General features: G+C 44.3%; 1 protein-coding gene across 4 annotated transcripts in view; it reads right to left on the bottom strand.

Moving 5' to 3' along the window:
• Nucleotides 1–2,458: 2,458 nt before the first annotated feature.
• Nucleotides 2,459–23,623, bottom strand: part of agap3 (ArfGAP with GTPase domain, ankyrin repeat and PH domain 3) — a 242,271-nt gene continuing 221,106 nt past the window's right edge. For all 4 annotated transcript variants that reach the window (XM_061253759.1, XM_061253760.1, XM_061253761.1 and 1 more), the window contains exons 16-18: nt 22,986–23,208; nt 7,186–7,441; nt 2,459–6,860 (exon numbers count right to left, since the gene is read on the bottom strand). In XM_061253759.1, the coding sequence (XP_061109743.1) occupies nt 6,642–6,860; nt 7,186–7,441; nt 22,986–23,208 (698 nt within the window). In that variant the 3' untranslated portion in view covers nt 2,459–6,641. The remainder of the gene's footprint in view (nt 6,861–7,185; nt 7,442–22,985; nt 23,209–23,623) is intronic.

Raw genomic sequence — 23,623 nt, 5'->3', positions numbered from 1 at the left:
CGGAACAATCCGAGGGCTTTCACCTCCAAAAAGAATGGTATATTGGGGGGAGTTTTGGCTTTAACACTCTGAAACAGACACCCCTGCTGTTAAAAGCAGAAACAGAATCATAAGAAAGTTTTAAATGTATTACTTCCATCAGTGGCCTAAATTTAATTTGTAGCACATACATTTGTTTGACACTGCACAGCAGTCACACAATACTTCTGAAGCAATCTTTTTTCCACAGACATTGTGAATAAAGAAAGTTTGAATAATTTTGCGCAACTCTTAAATAAAACTTTTGCAAGTAGACTCATCGTGAGTTTGAGTTCCATAAAGTATAGGGCTGGAATAACATCTCAAATCAAAATGACTGCTGCATTAATATTACCCATAATTCATAGAATTGCTTTGCACCGTTACAATGCAATCAGCTTGCTTGTGCAATGTAGCAATTATAGCACCTTCCTATGACCTTTGACAGACATTAGAGCACCACTGAAATCCTGAAATGCATTACTTCAATTACAGAAAACTTTACAGCATGCTTTTCAAACTGTCACTCGGAAGATTGGCAAGCTCAAATCTACTTGGCAGTAGAAACCAGTAGAATATTGAAATATTTTGGACAAGTTTTCTTGAGGACTTTCATCATGTGTGAGGAAACGTCAAAGTGCGCTTACTTTTCACTCACAAAAACACCTACCCCTTCCGAATGAGGTACGATAATGCGGTTTCAATTTCCTGTCACTTACCCAAGCTTTGCAAGGCTGGAAGGTGAAAGAGTCAAATAAAAGGTGTTTGGACACTCCCAGCAGGAAGTTTATTTGTGTTTGCGGGGACAGTTGAGCCAGCTGAACTCTATCACTCCACGGGGAGACATGGAGGAAGGAAGAAGGGACAAAGAGAAAGAGGACAAAAGACACTGGAGAAAAGGGAGGGGAGAGATGGGTGTTTATTTGCTGTGATGGGATTAGCCAGGACTGAGGGGAGGATTAGGTTTGCTTCACCACCTCTCATCGATGCTCTTCCTCTTCTCCCCACCCTGACACTAAGCTCGGCTCTATATCGTAATCTCCCATGAAAGAGGTCCCCCCTCTGCAGCCTGGAGCCCGGTCTGGGTCCTGTGGAGGGCCAGCTCCATGTTCCCCTGGTGGAGACCTCACACGCACTCTGGCATCGAGAAGAACCTGGAGGGCTACGGGACATCTGTGCCTAAACTTCCCTTGCCCCCAAAGCCTTGGTGACAACTTGTGGGGGTTAGCTTTGAGCACAACCACAGTCAATCCACCTCTCATCTGTTGCGATGGTAGCGATTCAGGACCGGGGTTGATTAATTTCAAATACAAATTCCAGTGAGAGGGTTTCTGTAGACATGCTACCATTTAGTCTGAGCAACAATTAAATACTATTCAACATTCATATTCAAACAAAATTGTTCTTTAAATCAGGTTTTTAAAATCCAATAAACTATCAACCAATGACAATTGGATACCAATTATATGCCTCCCTTCGCAAGGACTATATACCATTTCTAAAAGCAATCATTATTTAGAACCCTTTGCTAACTGAACCTATGATTAATGTGTATTAAAAGTTTTGTACATGGATTTTGGATGTGCCGCTCAGATATAACCACAATTAGCACTGTGTTTAGTTGAGTCTGGAGGTGTCAAGCAAAGACCCCATTTGACAGCATGAAAATCACTCTTGCATGACAGCCATGATTTAACTCTTGCTATGTTAGCTCTTCCTCTGTTAGTTGTTGCTAACGATAAATCAGGAGCCCATAGGCTACAGGCTGTCCTGAGTAGGAGATGCACACCACCGCCAAACAGTGCTGGCGTTGCTGCATGACCTGGAGAGCCACGGTCAAAGTCACTTAGTTGATAGTTGATGTGAACATTAACTGAAGCTCCTGATCTGTATCTACATGATTGTATGCATTGCACTGCTGCCACACAATTGGCTGATTAGACAACGGCATGAATAAGTAGGTGTAATAAAGTAAAAATGTTCCTAATAAAGTGCTTGGTGCGTGTATATATTTGTAATTATTTGTGGAAAGTGGTAAGTCTTTTTATTTTATTCTTGGAACTCCCCCACTCTCAACACATTCCTTCCAATGAGATCCGAGCCATAACCCCGTAATGTAGCACCATTCACCTGGGAGCAGATCACTACAATAGAGAGCATTGTACTGAAGGAAATGTCATGGGTTTTCTCTCCTTCTCAATCCAGTTTGGCCTATTTTACAGTTCAGTCCCACATTATTGACTTCTTCCACAGTGTTCTTCAGCGTGCAACATGATTGTATATGTAAAAATGACAAAACAAACAATTTAGGTCTGTTAGCATAGATTTTGTACCATGCCATATCTAGAATTTAGAAAAAGAAATATTGTACAAGGTTGCAGAATCCGAGGTTGCTGTGTTTGTTTCAAATGGAGAAGAAAAATCAATCAATCAAGGCCTGTGGTTGTTACTCCCACTTCTGGGAAGGCTACATTATTTTATTGGAGTGTTTATTAATATGTCCACAGTCATTCAAGCACACAAACAGTAACTGTCTTCTTTTGAATTTGCTTTGTTTCATGTTCTCAAATGAAAAGAGAAAAAATAACAGGAAAAAAACAACAAAAATCAATATTTACATACTGCAATATAAATATGTCAAATGTACATTATTATACACAGTACCTCACACGGTCAGACAATGTATACGCATTGAGACTTAACCATAGTACCTTAAATACAATAAAAATCAAGAGAAGAATGCAATAACAAAACAAAAATGTAATTGAGGGTAGGTGGGATGGGGGGCAGTTGTAGAGGGTGGGGCAACAGCTAGGGGGGTGAGGTGCTCCTGAAAGCATTTTGGTTGGCTTGTTGTCTCTCAGGGATCGACCCAGATCCCTTTCATAACTCCTCCAGACCAATTTTTCTTCATTTAAAATAACTCTCTTGAGCAATGCTAGTGTATTACTAGGCTAAAACAAGAGGGGCGGATGCCCTGTAGTCGTTTGCATTATTCCCTGGTCAATCCTATGTTCATCAACCTGTATACGCAGTCTATCAATAAAATGTTCTTTGGGAAAAACTGGCATTCGATATGAGGGAGTGGAGGAGGTGCTGAAATCAGGAAACATACAGGGGTTGAGTGTTTTTGGGGGTTCACGTATGGTAGTTCCCCTAAGGTACACATATATCTTCATTTCAGCCCTGACTATAAAATCATCCATCCATTAGACTAGCTTTGAAATGTCCTTAAGCTCTCATTGTAAACCCACAGTTGTACCAAGGCCAATTGCTGAGGTTAAACAAACCAGAGTCAGTTCCTTACTGTATCATCACATCACTTGCAACCTCTACAGCAGGGATTACAAACTCCTGTCCTGGAGGACCGTAATATCTGCAGGTTTTCATGGTTTCAACAGATTTCTGTATTTAAAGAGTTTTAGTCTTGAAAACAAGGCATATGGACTGTTTGGCCAATCAATTACTTAAATTAAATGAAAGGCTGCAGAAACCAGCAAACGCTGCGGTTTTTCAGGACTGGAGTTGCACACCCCCAGAATACAGAATTTATCAGTTGTGAAATCACAAACATTAAAATGGAAATACGATGGCATCATTCAGCTGGGCTTCCAGGCCTGTTAGCCCTGGTCAGAGGGGTATCCAGAGAAGAAAGTATTCTTGTGTCCAACCAGCTTACAGTCAGTCAGATGACTGGATATTATACTGGGATTATGCCATAAAAACAACCAACATACAACAAGAATATGAGTGTTGGCCTTTCTGAGACTGAGCCCTACCGGTGAAACTGGTTTTTTAGACTTCAGTAATACCGTGATTTCTCCCCGGTGCATGAATTCAGCAGGGATTAGAGGCAATGCAAATGAATCCGCCACTTCAGCCTCATCACCCAAACGGAAACAGTATTTCAAAGGAAGTCCCATCTGAAGCACACGCAGGCACACACACACACACACCATTAGGGACTAAAAGGTCAGCTGCAAGAGGAAAAGCTACTTTTTACATATTTCTGTACACATCAATACCTTTTTTTTAAAATCTCCTGACACTCTAGTCAAACAACGCATTTCTTCTTGGATACTCAAACGGCATCGTTCGGGGTCGTCCAGGTGTAAGCGGGAGCGGAGCAGAGTCTGCAGGGAAACGTCACACAGAGGAGCAATGGACAGCCAACGGGGGCCACAGGAAGCAGCAGGGATCATCCATTACGCAAAAGAGACTACAAACACAGAGGGACCATGGAGGCTGGATTACAGGCCTAAACACCACCACCACGCTGATGAGATGACGACAATCCAAACTACGATGCGATGCGGTGACGCCCTGGAGCAGCACGACGGGGGAATCGTTCTCTCAAGTTCACGCATCAGCTGACAAACAGGAGTCCAGGGGCTGAGGCTTTCCCTTCACAAATTAAAAAGAATAATTCTTGGATGTAGCCTTCAAAGAACGTTTTTTGTGGAGCGACTGCGTTTTTGAGGTCTGCATCCAGATGGAGGCCTGTCTTGCAAACCCAACCCCTGCAGATAGCTCACTGCTCATAGACAACTGCAGGCACTGGTCAATGAGCGTTACCTAACAAAGACCACCATGAATGGCAATGGAAAAACAGTGTAAAATGACTAGCGCTGGAGTGTTCTGTAGAGATGGTTACATTGTGTATATACAATTTGTGCATTTATGACTCCTTTGTGCAGGTGTGAGCATTCAAGAATTCCTAGTTCTGTGCAGGACTGTGCAACTATTACAGCGGAACATACATATACTCACTAAACGAATACTACACTCTGAACTTAAAACAACTTAAAATAGGGAAACATGTACAAAAATAGAGAATGAGAATAAGTATGATTTCACATTTTATCTAAATCTAAAGGTGTAGTGTAACAGTCATTACTGGTCAAGAGAAACCAACAACAAAAGAACACTCAATTCCTGATTGGCTGATAAGATGATATCTGTGCCTAATTGGTCCAGATGACCAAAAGTCATTCTGGTACATTCTATCACAGGATATCTATTAGCAGAAGAATCCTCTCTGAGGCAACAATACTGCAGTGAATAATCCTTTTGCTCATTAAAAAAAAGACAGTAAAGGCAAGGCTTGAACTTTGGTTTCAACAGCGGTGAGAAAAGACAGGTAGGCAATGTGCAAAGGCAAAAAAGGCATCTAACTAGGGAAGGCTAATGTGAAAAGCTCTTGGTTATGTCCACCTAAACTTTTGAACGTAGGAAATCACTACACTTTAGGAAGGAGGACATTTTTTGCCATTTCTGCACAGAATTAGGAACACACTCAGCTCTGATGATATCGGTCTCTTAAGATTTTCTTGTTTTCTTGTTTCATAGTTCTGTTTCAAAATTTGAGCAGTCAGTACGGGTAGCTGAACATGAGAAGAACCAAAACCTGCACTGAATCAAGCAGTGAGCTGAATGAGACATACACAGACAGCCCACACTCCAAAAGCCCCAATCTGATGCTATTGAGCCCTGCAATAAAAACTGAGAGAAGCAGAGAAATACTGCATTACTGTTGTGCTGCTCTAGTGCTCACTAAAGCCAACGGTCAAGGCAAGTCGCTAAGGCAGTTGTAAACTTAAGGGACGGTGTGACCAAACAAGACCTCGCTACAGCACTAAAACCCACTTGAGACAACTGAGAATGTTACCTGGGGAAAGAAATATATATAAATAAACTCTCAAACTGGGCAATGGGAATCAGACCATCCCCACCACTGAACCTGCCACACTCCTAAACTTTGCAGAATGGTCTGCAGAAGCTTTGCTGTACACCAGAGGTGAGCTACCTTCAGACTCCACCCAGCAGGACACCCATAGCCAAGGAAAAACAGCAGTCATATACCTGGCCATCTCTGTCCAGAAAACGGTGGGGGCCAGATGTCACAGAGGTAAGGAAAAGGAGGTCCATTGAGGTGGGCTGTACGGCCCCACAGTTGTTGGCAATCAAATGCAGTCACTGTGCTCTTCAACAAGCAAAAACACAGCAGCTTCCTACCACTGGCCAAACCCGGGTACTTGCACCTAGGTACATGTTTACTAATATTAGAAACTAGACAAACTGCTCATCATTTCTCAGGCTAATAGGGGTTGAATATACACTATGCTCACCTCATCCTCCAACTCATATCCCTTCAGACTTAGTTTGAGCTTTTTCTAAATGAGTTCCCAACCTTTTTAAAGCACAAGCTAAGACTTTAATAATAGTCATATTAATAGCAATAATTACAGTAATGGCCCAGTCAATGGCGCTGATGCAGCAGTGAAGGTGATGTTAACCAGTCCCTTGTCACTGTACCTGTGATATGTACCCTCAAAAGGAGTGCTCTCCTGGCTTTCCTCCATAGGGTGAAAAGGTTTTTGGGAATGGTTTTGTAATGGCCCTAATAAATCAGGAGCGTTGGGGCTTCAGGGCTCCCCCCGATGAAGCCCTCGCTCTCCGGGGTTCCCTCAGTGGGACATCCGCGCCTTGTTTCCCATCACCCCCAGGGCCGTTGGAGTCACATGACGCAGAGGGAGGGAGAGGGGACAGGGTTAGGGGGTGTCGGGTGCCACAGTGCGTGTGTGTGTGTGTGTGAAGAGGGGGTGTCAGCGCGGTGCCGGTCGTTAGATGAAGCTGGCACTGCGGTTGAGCTCACACTGGGCGTTGTTGTTGTTGGCGTTGGGGTTGCGGCGCGCCGTGTTGGGCGTGGGCACCAGGCCCCCGCCATCGTTGGGGCAGCCATGCTGGAGCAGGATGTCCGCGCACTCCTGGCTGACCGCCCTCCGCGCGTATGCCAGCGGAGACTGACCTCGGGCGTCCCGGCTTTTCACGTCCACGCCGTACTGACGGGAGGAAGGGACAGAAAAAGAAAGACGAATGAGAGGGAGAGAGAAAGGACAGATACAGTTAGAGAGGGAATGGGAGGGAGGGACAAAAGGAAGGAATGAGAGAGAGATAAAGAGAAATTGAGAACCATGGAGTGGTTGACCTAGCATGCTATGTAATGTAGCATTTTTTTCTCCAGTCATCACAGCTCCACCCATTACTCACAGGAGTCCAGCTATTGGACAGTTCAAGGCTAAAAATAAGGTTTGTCTGTGTCTGTGTCTGTGAAAACAGAAGAATACCGAAGGCCCTGGTCTCCTGCGGTGCAGAGGTCTCACTCACCCAGACCAGGAGCTGTGTGATGACAACGTTGGCCATGGCGCAGGAGAGGTGCAGGGCGGTGCGGCCGTCTCCATCTCCGTACGTCTCGTTGACCTCCTCCTTGGTGCCATGGGCCAGCAGGAGCACCACCTGCCGTAAGTCGTCCTCCACCACGGCCCGGAGCAGCTGCTGGCCCAGGGGCACGTCTGACTGTGGCAGCGCCAAGAGGAACAGCTTCTGCTCATACTTCGCCCGGATCCACTGCTCCTTCTCCTCCCTGCGGCAGAGGAACAAGCGCGCACACACACACACACACACGTGTCAGTAAGGGGCTGCTACTCCATGTGCGCATGACAGCACGCACTGAAAATAACCTCCCTTCTCCTGAATTTGGGGTGACTGGATGACCATTTCACTGCCTAGGCGAGACCTGTTTGTTGTGAGAATAGTCACATAATACAGGTTTGCATCTTGGTGAGGGCTAAGGTGAGTCCCACACCCTCCATACATAACACAGCACAGCACAATGGGAACAGGCCATTAAGCCCAAAAATGCTTGCCATTTTCCTACCAGTAAAGGATAGTGCCCACTGTTTATGTACAAACTAGATAGTATCTAGTACTGTATCAAGCCTGGTCTTGAAAACTCCCAGTTTCTGCCACTATTACATGGCCTGGCAAGCTATTCCACACAACCACTAATCTTCCTGGTGTCTACTTCATGATGTGCAGCTCTTTGAGATCCCTGAATAGGACTGAACAGTGGTGTGTGAAGGCAATTCATTCATTGTGTTTGGGTAACTGAGCTAAGCTATATTTCTGCATTGTACTCAGCCAGGAACTGTGTCACACCTCGTCGTAGTCATTCTGACATCTAGACGGGACTGGAAAGAGCACCCCCTGCAGCAGCTTGTCTGAGAGAGCTGGGAAACCGCGGCAGATGAAGGGTTAAAGTCTAGCAAGCTATCTAAAGGTTACACATTGTGAACAGCATGTCTGCGACGGACAATACAGCGGAAACATGTTTTTATCGGCGCTGTCAGCCTTCTCAGTCCACGACGGTGGACACCGACAAAAGACCCCGCTCTCAACCTCCCTTCCCAGAGTCCCCTGGGTGAGGGGAGGGTGTGGGCCCGATCGATGGCGCTGAATGGCGCTGGACGAGGGGAGAGAAAGGGCTGGGTTTGTTCCGACCGGCGGAGAGAAAGGAGAGGGAGATTCTGAGGAGCCCCAGAACTCTATCTCGCCGTCTCCATCTCCACCCCCGTTCTCATTCCCCGTTCGCGCAGAACCGGTGGAGTAACGCGCGGCCGAAATCGATAACCGAGCGGGCGAGCGCGCTCGGTGCGCCGCCGACCCCCTGACCCCGCCCGGCTGCTTGATAAGGGTAGGAGAAAAGGGCCGTTGTTTGGGTTGTCTGGGTGAGTGACAGAGAGAAGGGCTCGCTCCGATAGGGGACAAACAAGGCTGGCACTCCGAGTGACAAGCCTCCCGAGGGGCCGCCAATCCGACCGGGCCTCTGCCGTCACTTCAGACACCTCGCCATCTGCTCGCCATCGCGTCCACCCACCGGACTCCACCACCCAACCACTGCAGGCCAAGACCAGCGCAGACCCCCACAACCAAACGGGGAAAATAAATAAACAGGTCTAAAAAATAAACAAGAAATTCTGCAGAAGAGGATAGAGGTTGAGTAGATCTGGTCCAATTTTGTATAGTTCCACTTTTAGATTGCAAAGAAGACTTTAAATTCAGAAATAAAAGGTCTTCCAGATCTATTGCCATTGTCAGGACTGCAAGAAGTACAACAGAAACAATGCTCAATCAACCTTGAGGTGAAGCACTATCAACAATGCCAATGACCACAGCAGGGTAGGGGAACAGCATTCAGAACTGTAAAAACAGTTACCACGAGCAAATTCTTTTATATGAACAGAGGATTCATCTTTTTAATTAAGGCTGAATGCTACCCGCATGGCTTGCTGTGATTACAATGCTGGCAATGAGAAGAACCGGTAAAATGCTCAGCAATAACCATCTCCCTCATTAAGATCATAATAATAACAATAGCAGGTTCCAGAAGCAGCGGCAGCTCTCTGGGCTGAGAAATATACAGACTAATATGTCACCTGCCAAGACCACTACAAGCATCGCTCCATCTAACAGGGTCTCTTCACGTCGGATTTAACTGCAGGAGTTAATTACCTCTCTGGTCGGCGGCGATGGGCAAGTCTTTGTCACTGCCAGAGCAGGATTTGATGAACTGCGTAGCAGGCCTCCGAGCTAATAAAACTGTTCAGCCACGCAGACACCGCTCCTACCCCCTAACACGCTCGCAAACTAATGGATTAACAAGGAATTCTGGGAAAGGGGAGAAGGGGTTGAGTGTATTTATACTGATGAAGGATGCAGGTTTGTGTCAGGTCTTTTGCTTGTACTTGGTCTGCAGTAATGAGCTTAGATTTGAAGCAGCCGTGCTAAACATGTCAGAAATGCCAATCTTAAAGTCAGGATGGTTGACTCACTTAAAAGCCTCGTGGGAAGTTTGCAGGAACTAACAATGGCAGAGTGAAGCTTCACGAACCCTAAATGTGTGATGATAGCATGTATTATTAGTGGCTCAGTGACTTCAATCAATCATCATGTTCTATTACTAAGAGGAATCTCTTTTGATTCAAGTCAGCGACTGACAGAAAGCGGCAGCTCCACCTATTATGGTGTTCGTGAAGCCTTGCTAATGGGAACACTCATCCCTGAAATATGACTTTTCATTCATTTTTTAATAGCATCAAGACAAATTTCATGGACGCTTTTAGCACAGTGAGCAACAATGCACTTGAACCATATTTCCCATGATGCATTGGTCAATGTGATGGAAGAACAATTTACTTAATACCTTTGCTTTCTTGTGAAACTGCAAATAAATAAAAATATCTAAAATATCCTGGGCCAAGGGAAAACAAAGCAAAACTGAAATATCAAACCCCTCCCCCAGACAATGAGCGATCCCTTTAAATCTTTAAATCAATGCAACAATACTACTAAATCCACCACTTCCCCCGAGTCAGATCAATTCCTTAGAGTGTGTGTAAATCTTTGCTTAAGCTGTGCCCTGTTAAAGCCCTGGGACTCACCTCTGACAGGCGACGGCTGTGGCCACTGCGCTTTATGGCGGTAATCCTCAATCAAACTGCACTCTGTCATTGTACAGCGACGAGGCTATTAGGCAGGTCAATGGGCTCTGACATACTGTACTGTTATGCGAGGGAGGGGGAGAGAGACAATGTGTGGCTCCTTTTCAGCAGAGGGATTCCTCCTTAAACATCTTTCACTAGCCAATACACGCATATGGGCAAAATCTCATTAATGTTTATCTTGTTTAACCTCGTCCCAAGGGGACCGCTGAAGAGCGTATGAAAAACGGTGAAACTGTGAACTGAAAATAAGCACTTAAAATGAAAATGATTTAAGAAAATTTTACTAAACCAGCATTGAGCCCTTGACTGGGGTGGCCTGTAGCGTAGTGGTTAAGGTGAATGACTTGGACACACAAGATCGGTGGTTCTAATCCCGGTGTAGCCACAATAAGATCCGCACAGCCGTTGGGCCCTTGAGCAAGGCCCTTAACCCTGCATTGCTCCAGGGGAGGATTGTCTCCTGCTTAGTCTAATCAACTGTACGTCGCTCTGGATAAGAGCGTCTGCCAAATGGTAATAATGTAATGTAATGTAATGACTGGAGCAAGAAGCCCTATAATGAAAGTGGCTCAGACTGTAGCTCATTCTCCACAACCTGGGAATTATGTTCGAGAGCTGTATGGTACACCCCGTTAAGGCCCTAGTGCTTAGTGCAAACATGTGCTCCACGGTCCAGATAAAATCTTTAGTTTGTCAATGCTGAGGATAGTTAAATCAAGTAAAAGTTTCAAACAAGCTAAAAAAAAAGTACAGAGGCAGTAATCTACCAAACACAAAACTCTCAATCTGGCAGTGAGCCTGACTTTAAAAGGTCATTCGTAAAACAGAGCATTTAAAACTCCTGACGGTACTCTTATTAAAACTGGGTGGGGCTGCGGCGTCTGAAATTCCTCAGCTGTGGACACTTGAAAGGGGAGAGCGCAAAAGGAAGTGCAGTGGGGAAAAACTCCCGCCCCCGGGCTTTTGTCTGAAGCATAAAAACAAACCAAACGGGGGTGAAGTTTGGGGAGCTGTGGGAGAAAGCCCAGCCTCGTCAATGAGAACTTCCTCTCCGCAGGAAGAAGAGGAAAAGAAAACAGCAGATTTAGCATGTCAAAGCTGGAGGAGAGGGGGAGAGAGAGAGGGAGAGAGAGAGGAAGAAAGTGAACTCGCTCCACAGGGGACGACATTCAGGAAAGCAGGCTGATGACAGTGTGGACATACTTTCTCTCAGTGCCGAGGTTGCTTAGGGGACAGGCCAGCATTGCTGACACAGGAGAGTTCATTCTTAACAAATACACTACACACAGTCAGTCTCTACCTTTTCTAATGGTCTGTTTAACACTGGGGCAATGTGGGCCACAAATCATGCATGTTTGTACATATGTATGAATGCATGTATTATATTTGTTGACCGCTTTTTACAAAAGAAACAAACCCCATCCTCCACAAAATTAATATTTATAGTACTATTTTAGTACTACAAATTCATTCTAAACTTTTATAAAACAAGTACCATAATAATAAAGCCATGTACTAATTTACAATGAATAAGACTCAACTCATTATGAAATATTATTAAATCGTATTCATTTTTCACAACAACAGTGTTACATTTTATTTTATTTTTATTTTCAGAATACTACACAATTTCACGGTATGGTCATCCATCAGTCAAAGCAAGTGGGTTGAGGTGAGACAAGATAATTGGTTGTTCACACATTCAGGCCAACGCAACAGCACACCAAATGCCAATCATTAGGTAGCCTGCATTCTTTTCAAGTTGAAACTGGGGAAAAGTGTGTTACTTAACAGCATGGCTGAGGGGAAGAAGTCTATTTTTGCGGTTCTCAGGGAGGCTGCCAACCATTTGAATGGTAAGCCTTTCCAGCAGCCTCAAAGATGGCTGCAAAAGCAGCCTGTTGCTAATGCTGTCTTAGTTGCCCCAAGCCCTTATCAGAATGTCACAAAAGATCGGTTGCCCAAAGCCCAAGATCCCCTGTTCAAAGTAGGCAAAAGCTAGGTAGATAGCTCAAGCTATCTGCCAGCAAACACAGTTACTATATGTTCATGCAGTATATGCAACGCATAATTTTGTTGGTATATGCTAGGCAGATCAAGATAAAATACTATTTTGGGTAATTTAGCTACATTGCACAGATTTGCTATCACAAGGATTCCCAGAAGAACATAGAGTTATCAAACTAGTTTCCAGTACAAGCTAAACTGCAATGAATATGTTAGCCAGGACCCTTTGGGAATCTCTCTAGTCGAATATGATGACAGAAGCTTTGTCTACATTTTGAACAACACTTATCCACACAAACAAGTAATCAATGTAGCTCAAACTAGCCTTCAATCTTCAGGTTCAGTATTCTGCCTGACAACTAGCATCATTTTCCTGCAAAGGTTTGCTAGCAGGCAACCTCAGGCTAGAAAATGGCAGCCAGATCCAGGCAAAAAAAAGCATAGCAAAGGATTAACGAATCGCTGAATTGGTTCACTGGTGTTGACAGACAGATCACCGCAACATGAAACAAAAGTTCCATTATGAAATAAGAGTGTCATTATAACATGAAAACGGTTGCCATGAAATAAAAAGGGAAAAAAAGAAATTAGATTTTTTGTAAAAGTATCATTATGAAATAAAAGTAATATTTTGGAAAAAAGCCTAATAAAACATTCTCAGATAAAAATTAAATTAAATGCAACAATCTTGTGAAAATGAGCATGATGAAATTATATTGTACAATGATGAGTTGAGTACAATGTATTTGTCAAATTATTTCCTGATTTATTGACTCATCATTTACTCATATGATTAATTTTTATCACAAAGGCATATTTATTTAATATCGACAATATGTTCCATGGTAGAAGGAAAAAGATATGCAGAGGAAATCCTGAGAAAGATTCAAAACATTATTTTGTCAAATCTTGCATTTTGTACAGCGCAGGGCAGCATATGGAGTGTCCTCTTTCTGTCCCTTCAGTTTTGCGGCTCAGTTAGAGAGTGCTTGGCTTTTTAAGACAGGGTCCCTTCTTTGGATTCCAGGCGCGCTCCTTATGGACTTCTTAGTCAGCCGATGTATTCTGACCTCGACCTAATTAAGTGGCAAATGGCAGAATGATTTCCCAAAGCCGGCCAATAGAGTCAAGAGCACATGGCTTTGCTCAAAGAAAGAAGAACAAACAAGGGTAATTAGTCAGGCCTAAAAGACAACAGCAAATGGGCCTTTACAGGGAAGAGAGGAAGAGAGACAGGGAGAAAGAGAGAGGATGGGGAGGGGACATAAAACGGCCAATCCGGTACCCCCCAATAAATGAGCATCAGCACACATTGAGCGGGAGGGGTCTTGTGGGGAATCTCCACCCACCTTTCACACAACAGAGGCCCTCCTAAACAATCAGGGTATAAACACCCACCCCCCCTCCTCCTCCTCCTCCTCAGTGGTCACAATTCACAACAGAGACATCAAACATCTATGCAGAAAGGGGAGGGGGATGGGGTATCGAAACAACACTCACAGCGGGGGGAGGGGTGAGGGGGTGCATCCCCATGTAGCCCACGGATCATCTTGCAGAAAGAGAGAAAGAAAGATGTAGAAAGTAGGAGGGGACAGTGGAAAACTGGGCCGATGGAGATGGCGGGGGCCCCACGACCTTCAAAGGTTGCTAGGGGCTGGCAATGAGGGGGGCGACACAGTAAAAAAAAAACTAAAAAAAAACTAAATGAGTTGCCACTTTTTCAACAAGCTGGGTTTTTGTTGTTTTGTCTTCAGTTGTTTTGGGGTTTGGCTTCGCCTCGATTTCCAGCTTTATTTGCGGCCAGAGAAATACCTAGAATGGCCACAGCCTGGGTCATTTTGGCTTCTCATTCATTTAACATGCTTTCTACTGGGATTATAAATGGAACTAATACAATCTGTATTAGGTCTCTAATCATTTATATCAACAAGAATACTGATGGGCTCACAGCCCTCCATAACCATTTTAGTATTTGAAAATAGCATGAACTATAGAAGTTGACAAGTGTACATCTTCAGTAGAGCACATGCAGCTAACATGCACTCCATGTTACATGCTACACCGATTGGGCGAGATAACTCTGCGAGATAACTCTGCTCCTGCATATTGTAACAGGTCTACTAATCGCTTAACACGGCAGCGGATTAGATTAACGGCAAACGTGCGAATTGTCAGGCACAACAGAGCCGTAATTGGACTGTTTGTCGTCAATTGCATCAATTAGACGGATACAATGGGGATGATTGAGCCCAGGTGTGACGCTGGCGCAGCTCTGCGACAGGCACTGTGTCGGGCTACCTCCGCAGGAGAGCTGCAGGAAGGTTTGTGTGCACATGCAGGCGAGGACCCCCGGCGCAGCGTATGGCTCCTGTGATAAACAGCCAGGGCAAGAATTAAGGTGGGGGTGTTCAGGTAGCAAAAGAGCTAAAATGCTAGCTCCCCTCACTGTGATGCGCCCTGTGATCTAGACCCTGGCTGTGCCTGTTTTAGGCACTGAAAGCTGATATTGCAGAGTGGGAGTGAGACATCAGTTATGACTGGGCTTGCCAAATGGGGAATATCCCTCCAAGCCCTGGCATTTTAAACACTGATTTGAAAACATTTCAGTTATTCTGAGAAAAATGTGAGGTATATTATTTTTTTTAAAAGCCCCAGTGAATGTTGTCTCCGTCTTCAGCAACAACTGAAGCACCTGCTGTTGCCTGCCTTTCTCTGCCTGTTTGTCAATATGTCCGTCTTCCCTGCTGCTCTAGTGCATGTCTGAAGTACCGTTTTTTTTTTTTAATTTTTAAAATTTTTTATTTATCTTACCATTTTTTTTAATTTTGCCTGATCCATGTTCACATGATGTGTAACGGCTAGTCTTTTCAAGTATGAAACCTCTAAAACCAAGCAGGTACAATTGATAATCACTCCAATCTAATGCAACACATGTAGTGATAATGTAGAAGCCCAACCTTGGTCAGTGAATAAGAATTCATTTCAAAATACATAAATCATTTGTAGTCACACAATTAGAAAAAGAGCTATTTTCCTCTTTTAAACAAGTTGTTACCCGTAAAGTATGCAATGCCTGTGATTGTATCACGCCTTGTAAAATAAAAAGAGTGTAAGCGTATTAGTATAATGGTTTAGGTATCGCATATATAGTGCAAGACGGTATGTCCACTTCATTGAAATTGGCAAACAGTCATCTCTCTGGCAACAAAAAAAAAAAAACTGCGGTCAGTGGACCGATACGATCTCTGAAGAGCACAGCCAAATAGAAACAAAGCAACAAAACTGTAAAATGTACAGTGCACCCTTCCCCCATCACTATTCATGTTAACTACACCAAGCTGTTAGTAAGGAAATTCAATTTTAGAAAGAAAAACAAAAGTCTATTAGTCTTCCATTGATCTTTGGTATTTTTCCAGAAGCTACATTTATTTAGTCCAGGCAAATGATGTATTGGACATTGTGGATTATTACAGTTTTTTCTGTACGTTGAAGACTGCGGTTTGTGACAGGGTGTAGTTTCCCTGGTCAGCCACAAGGGCTTCTCTGTGCTTGTGATGGAAGAGTGGAATTTATTGTGACATTAATATGGTTGTCTGGGTCCCCTGGATAGATCGTGTTGCTGGCAACACAATAAATGTCTCTTAACTCTCATTGTAAACCTTTATACGGCCCTTTATTCCAAGCTCTGTCCATGCAAGCTTGAAAAGCACTGTGAATATACACACACACACACACACCTACACGCACACACAGACACGCACACACACACCCAACTCATTGATACCCTCGTTTATCTGCATTTCTAAGCAACGTTGAAGAAAGCTAAACGTATTACACGACACATGTATACATGTAGAACTGAACATTCACCTCATCGCTTATTACACAAACACATCCTTTCTCTTATATTAATGGCCACAGAGACGAGTCCACACTGAGCGGCCTCGGTGTCTCCTCTCGCAGTCGGAGCTAATATAAAGTGACCTGTAGGTGCCATTAACAAAGTGTGCCGGACGGCACGGCCGCTGTAATTAATTTGTCTAAATTAATTACTCAGCCCTCCACGCTGGCTTCTGGCAAGGCTGGCTGTTCTGCTGCCTCCACTGAGAACAGTCTCTCCAGAAGGGGTGGGGGCTCTCCTCGCTAACCGGTGTCGTTCTATTTAAACGATGGCAACTGCAGCTGTGCAACCCGTCGCGGTAATAGAGACTCAGGTTGAGATTAGCACCAGGAAGAGCCAGGCTTTGTGTGCTTAGGGCTGCTTTGTCATCTTAAATATGTGAATGTAGGTGTGAAGGTACTGGTGATAGCTGTACATCTACATTGCCTAATATAAGAGCACTACAGGATACAAAAGCAGATACAGCCAGAAAGTTCTGGAATGGGGGCTCTTCAGCACTTTTCTGTTTGGCTAAGCCAGCCGTGCATGATGCTAAGCCTTTAGACTGCTGTCCTGTTACATAAACTGGACCAGGGCTTCAGGTGCTGGACTATGTAAGTTTGGTGTCAGCAACCAATTATTTAGAGAAAAAAAGCACAATGGTGTATACCTCACTATTCAGCTAGTTTAAACACTGGCAATGGTGGCTAGATAAGATGACAGCCAGGCATGGAAAAAAACCTGTAAATGTAAGTTATTTCTTATGTATACATGTACTTTGCGATTCTAGCAAGCTTGGCACATAGTATATGCTGGCAGACTAATATTTTGAGAGAGATCAAATAAATCAAAACGTCTGTGTGGACATAACTACATATCATTTTGGGGGTGCAGTGTCCACAATTTGATATAGGCATTTGATATCCAGGCTGATGCTTGGCAAGGAATGTCACTTGAAAAGAGTAACTGTCTTACGGGAGTTTGGGCAAAAGTGAAATATAATGCATGAGAATACAGCGTGATTAAGCAGTAACTTGTAGGTACTGTAAATAAAACAATACTTGCTAATTACCTTTCAAGTCATCCTATTTTAATTAAGATTAATCTATGGCCCTTCTGAAACCAAATTCCTAATGTTTGTGCACTATGAGAAGCGAGAAGACAGTATGCCAGTGCAGATGTGTTTTTAAGTGTGCATGTGTGAGATATCTAAAAATGACCAATTGGGGATGTAATTTCTGGAAGATTTGAGAAATTGCCCTCCACTCCACTCCACTCCACTCCACTGAAAGAGGAAATGGAGGAGTTAAAATGGAGTGGGATATGGGGGGGCTGTGAGTGGGGGGGTTAGTGGCGTGATTCATTTTTATTACCGCTTGGCCCCCGCAGGCCGCGGGAACGGCAAATTATTTCTGAAACAAAGTGGAGGTGCTCGTCAGAGCTATTACCTGCGCTGCTCTGGCCCAAGGCAGAACGTTCTGGAAGGGGACAGTGGTAGCAAGCGCTCCTGTGATGAGGGATAGCCATCAACATCCAGCCTGGCTTCAGGACATCCTCGAAAAGAGGAGGGGTGCATGTGGAGAAGGAGGGAGGGGGGCAGGGGGTGGTGGGCGGATGCTGTCGCCAGTCAAAAATCCCCCCTGCTTTCTCTCACCGGCGTGCCAGGCAATTAGAGGTGGCACGCAAAACACAACAACTGCCACATGCTAATTAAAAGAACAACTCCCCTCCAATATGCTGACTTCAAGAGTTGTGTGGCAGCATTTTCTCCCCAGAGATTTATGGCTCTGGTGAGCTTACTGACACGGAGTGTATAGTGTGCGGATCTGTACAACTGCTTCCTGTTTTGTCTGTGCAGCTGCTGATTTATGGGTGCAGCCGTCACTCAGCTGTCAAGGCATGTGTGTAATTGCGCCCCATTGACATTTTATTTTGGAGCATGAAGTCACTGCCATTAAACCTGACAAATATTCTATGCTACAAGAATATTTTTTAACATTTTTCTTAGCATTTGTTTACCTAACGTGCTATTCAACATGCAACTTCAAAAGAATCATCGGCCAGTAAGTCACTTCCATTTTTCCTGGGAAATAAGTTCAGGACCTTGTGCTTCAACCACAGGATTGAGTCCCATGCGTAGCTTAATAATGATAAAGGAATGCACGGTCAGTCATTATGGCCGCAGTTAAAACCCTTTCACTTCAGAATCAAAGAACAGTGCAATTGCTCTGCTGCGTTTTGTGTTATATTATGTTAACATAAAATTAATGTGAATACTCACTAGATATATAGTACAGTTACAGCATCTTGAAACCAACTACAAATTTGTTTTACAAAGGAATACCAGCAACTGAGTACAACACACCTACAAAAAAGCTACAAAGCCAGTGTCTTCCTGGCAATATAAAAATTCTTAACTTAAACATTGACATGTAATGTAATGATTTAAACTTGGCAATCTCAATTCATTTTTGCGCACCCCATGCCACCATTACCTTAAGGACCATGCCAATGAGGGACAGTACATATTCTATGTGAAGGCCTAGGCCCAAATACAACTCACTCTTTCAGGAGACAGCGCGATTCATTTGGGCTGTACCAGAGAACAAGTACAGCTTGCAGCTGTAATTTAGAGAAGTGACATTCTGCATCTTTGCTTTTATTTACCTATGTATTGGTCCATTTAGGGCACTGTAAACTAGCATTGGTGTAAATTGTGTACTTTATCTGTTAATTTAATGGAAAAACCTGAATTTCTCTGGCTGCTAAACTACTAATGCATGAAATCATGGAGTCATGGCCAGTCTAGCAGAGGAAATTCAATTCAAATCAATTCCTGGATCATTTTCAAGTACTTGCTGAATCGTTTAGATTGTGTGTCACAGAAGTTAAAAAAAAAAAAATGAAAAAATGAAAATCAGTTAAAAATTGCAAAGCTAGGCTAGGCTGCCGCTTTGTGTGTGAGCATCCCTGATGCCACCATGAGTCTGTCACATGTCACAAATGCTCCCCTAATATTAAAATTAAGTATGCCTGTAACGCAACGGGATCACAGAGTGACAAGACAATGAAACAAGATTTATAACACAGACGTAGGTATTTTAGTCAAGCAAATCCACGCCATTGAAGACCTATTTGCTTTTTTTGCCATCCATTAGCCGAATATGCTGCCACAAAAAAAGCCTCAAACACAGAACCTCAAGCTGGCAGGAAAATAAATCTGTATCTTATCTTATCTTGATCATACCAACAAAGCTTCTCTTGTCTTGACAAAAACTGATTTAAAAAACATTACTAATATCGTGCATCTACATGATTACTTTGGTATGAAAATCATTACATGAATTATGCCATTTGGCTTGGGCCATTTAGCTAAATAAATATTTGACCAATTTCTCCTTTCCAGTGAAATAAATGAATTCCTCCTCTAAATTCAATGCAATCTGATATTCTTGACAGTGAAAAACAACCCCTCCCCAGGCAACACCTTAAGACCTGACAGAAGGGAGAGAGAGAAATCGGCCTCAATAATCTCTGAGGTCAAAAGCTGGTAGACTGTATACCAGCGCACACTCAATAGATGTCTGTAGGCCGTCTTCCGCTTTAGAGCTGAACCTAAAGTGGAAAAATGGATTGAATGGAAGACGAAAGGTCTCCTTTTATGGAAACAGATAACTGTACTGTGAAACCCCTCATTTACCGATGCAATGATAAGCCTTCGGATAGATTGGCGGGAATGCTAAAAGGTCAAAAGTCGACGTGTGAGAGCATCGGAGCTCTTTGAGGAAAAGCATGAATTTTCTACTTTCATTCATTAGGTCAGTGAATGTTCTATCACAGAGCTTTGAAACAAGTTGGAAATCTCGCTCTCAGAATCTTCTGCCCATAGCATGTTGAACAGTTTCATAAAGACCCTAACATAGGCTCCCATGTTCTCCTGGGGTTCCTCTATTCTGTCCACCCACACCCGTCTCGCTGGAGAAAGAAACTAAAGTAAATGACTACGTAATCGCCTAATGGGCAGAATAAGAGATGGGGAGAGAGGGAGGGGATTGTGTGTGGATCAGTGCTGCGCATTCGGGGCGAGCGTCGACGATGCGGCAGACAGCGAGAGCGATGGCCTGGGCCCGCGTGATGGATACGGGGCTGGGGCGGCCGGGTCCCCGGGCACTGCCCCCGGGGTCAGCTTTAGCACAATAATAGTCTCGTTAATTACGAGCGGACTCCGCCGATCAGGCCGTCAGTCAGGTGGACTCATCTGGCCCCCATCCTTCAGCCAGCGAAAACAATCAGGGCGCCCACTCGGACGCGAAGATGGTGAGGAGCGAGGCGGTGCGCACGTGTGTACGCGTGTGTGTGTGTGTGTGTGTGTGTGTGTGTGTGTGTGAGGTGTCATCCTTCAACAAATCCCCACATGCTTTAGGATGGGCCTGATAGAAAGACCCAATTGGTGACCCTTGAAAGCTACACTACGCGGCCACCTTTTAGGAGTGCTGTGGACACCCTACGCACTGAAACAGTTGCCACATGAAGTCTCTGGCCATTAAGAACCAGAATACATCAAATATCTGCCTACATACAATGGACAAAGACATTACACCTGTAAAATGATTCTGGGTTGATATTGCTGGTCATAAACTAAAAGGTCATACACATAAACTAATACAGGTGGGGCAGCCTGATTAAGTGGTTAAAGTAAATGACTGGTTCGATGGTGGTTCGATCCCCGGTGTAGCCACAATAAGATCCGCACAGCCATTGGGCCCTTGAGCAAGGCCCTTAACCCTGCATTGCTCCAGGGGAGGATTGTCTCCTGCTTAGTCTAATCAACTGTACGTTGCTCTGGATAAGAGCGTCTGCCAAATGCCAATAATGTAATGTCATGTAATGTCTGCTAATGCATTGCCTGTGATAATCAAGATCCCAGAACTTGCTGGCCTGCCCCAACTTTAGTTTTCACCTCTGCAATAAGACGTGCACAAGAGCTGGATGAGATCCATACGACATATCCTTGTGAAGTGGCTGCACAAGAGACGACTTCATTTCCTAAATTGTACATTTCCGCTCATGACTCTCTGCCATTTCCTTTGGTTTTCAATGTAAATGTACAAACTGCACAGTTAACAAAGTTTGGAGTGAGATTTATCAGAATCCAATGGCTTCGAGCCCACAACGTTCCACTGCTGGTATTAGCATGTTAAATCTCAGGGTTCCTGGAATGAGCAAAAGGACCCGAAGGAGGAGCAGCGTAACGGCGCGCGAGTATGATCCCCCCCCACCCCCGCCCCCCTGAAAGCACACCCAGGGCTCTTAACGACATAAATCGATTGGTGTCAGGGGAGATTAATGGTGCTCGCCTTTTCCTCTCTTAGATTAAGAGTTACTAACGTAAAGGGATGGGGCGTGAATAAACAGAATCCGGGCTTTTAGAGGGAGAACTCACACACCTGATACCGAACTGAGGAGCCACTCAGTAATGCATTGAGCGCAAAATGAAGGGATATTTCACTTAATTCTTAATTCTGGGCGACATGGCTCAGGCAGTAAGAGCAGTGATCTGGCAGTCGGAGGGTTGCCGGTTCGATCCCCCGCCCGGGCTGTGTCGAAGTGTCCCTGAGCAAGACACCCAAATGCTCCTGATGAGCTGGCCGGCACCTTGCATGGCAGCCAATCGCCGTCGGTGTGTGTATGAATGTGTGAATGAGAAGCATCAATTGTACAGCGCTTTGGATAAAGGCGCTATATAAATGCCAACCACGTTAATAGAAGATTCCATTTCACAAACTCTGCAAACTTGCCAAAACTGGCAGAAAAGCTACTATTTACATTGAATCATGAGTAAAGGTTTAGGCTTATTGTACAAATGTTTATTGAACACTGGCCACTGACTCAAGACTGAAAAGGGTGAACTTGCATGAACAATGCCCACACGTGTGCTATGTGCAGTGTGTGTGCATTGTTCATGCACTTACACTCATGCACTGCATATGTCTCTCTCAACCATCGCATAGATACATACACACAGATGTGACATACATCCGCATATGCACGCTCAGCGCAGCAAGCTGTAATGTCAGTAAGCTGTAAAATCGCAGTAATGTCCTGCACCCTGTAGGAGGAGGACAGTGGGCCCCAGAGAGGGACTGCCAGGAACATGGGGCCCCTCTCTGTGAAATCCCACTGGGCTCCAGCAATTAGATCAACTGCCTTGAAAAGCATAAGCCAGAGAAATGGATACGCAGGTAAGCACCTGCTTCACCCATCGGTCACTAATGCTGGTACTTGGCACATGAAAAGTTCTTCAGTGATTTGGGCATACATTTAGCAAGATGTTGGAACCACAACATGAAAGCAAAGTTAGATGATGCTGGTTTCAGAAATACTTTACTATGAAGAACAATACTAAGAAAAACACTGGATCCCCTGGACCGTAAATGAAAGAGAAAAAATACAAAAAACACCTCAAACATTAACAATCCGAGACAATAAATTCATAGTCATGGCATGTTCCTATTATAACACAAAAACACTACTACTGATGAATACTGCCTGAACTTAACAACTCCATTTCATCCTTATATGTGCAACAAATTAAATATGTTAAATTAAAAACGTAACAAACGTAACGTAGCATTAAACTACATCCATATAAACCGACACGTATTACCCTTTTCAAAACTGATAATGATAGGTGACAAAATGATAAGTTCTTGGATAGTGCAGACAGACAGACTGACCTGGTGCAGTCAGCGGCAGGCTTGGTGTAGCCCTCGAGCGCTCCCTCCCACACGCTGTTGGCCATGGTGTTGCCGATAGCGGTCATCACCATGCTGAGCTCCACAGGCCAGTCGTCCAGGTCCAGGGAGCGCACGCGCGACAGGTGTGTGCCCAGGTTGCGGTGGATCCCCGAGCACTCGATGCAGATCAGTGCCCCCAGATTCAGACTGGCCCAGTCAGGGTCTGTGGGGAGGGAAACGTGACCACTGGGTTAGGGTTCAGGTTTAGCGACCGCTAACCCTACGCCTATCCCTAACCCTTGTTTTGAATATACGTAGGACAACCTCATAATCATCTCCAGACAGTTTGCTTTTTTTTTGTGCTTTTGCTGAAAGCACTCTGTAAAACCCTTACTTCAAAAGAGCAGCTAAAGCTCCATCATTCAGGGTAATTATTGGTGGGATGAAGTGGTCAATCCCCTGATTGGTCACCCTTCAGTCACCACAGCCCTTCTACACCAGAGTACAGTTACTTGGTTTGAGATCGCATCATACAGTAAACGACTACTTCAACATTTAGAACAGCATTCCAGTCCAACCTGGCCACCAGGCTTCCAATCCCTCTTCTACTGCATTAAATGTGAAATTTTATATGGCTG

This window comes from Conger conger, chromosome 9, assembly GCF_963514075.1.
Source record: "Conger conger chromosome 9, fConCon1.1, whole genome shotgun sequence".
NCBI classification, from domain to species: Eukaryota; Metazoa; Chordata; class Actinopteri; order Anguilliformes; family Congridae; genus Conger; species Conger conger.
This window is presented reverse-complemented; position numbering and strand designations above follow the sequence as displayed.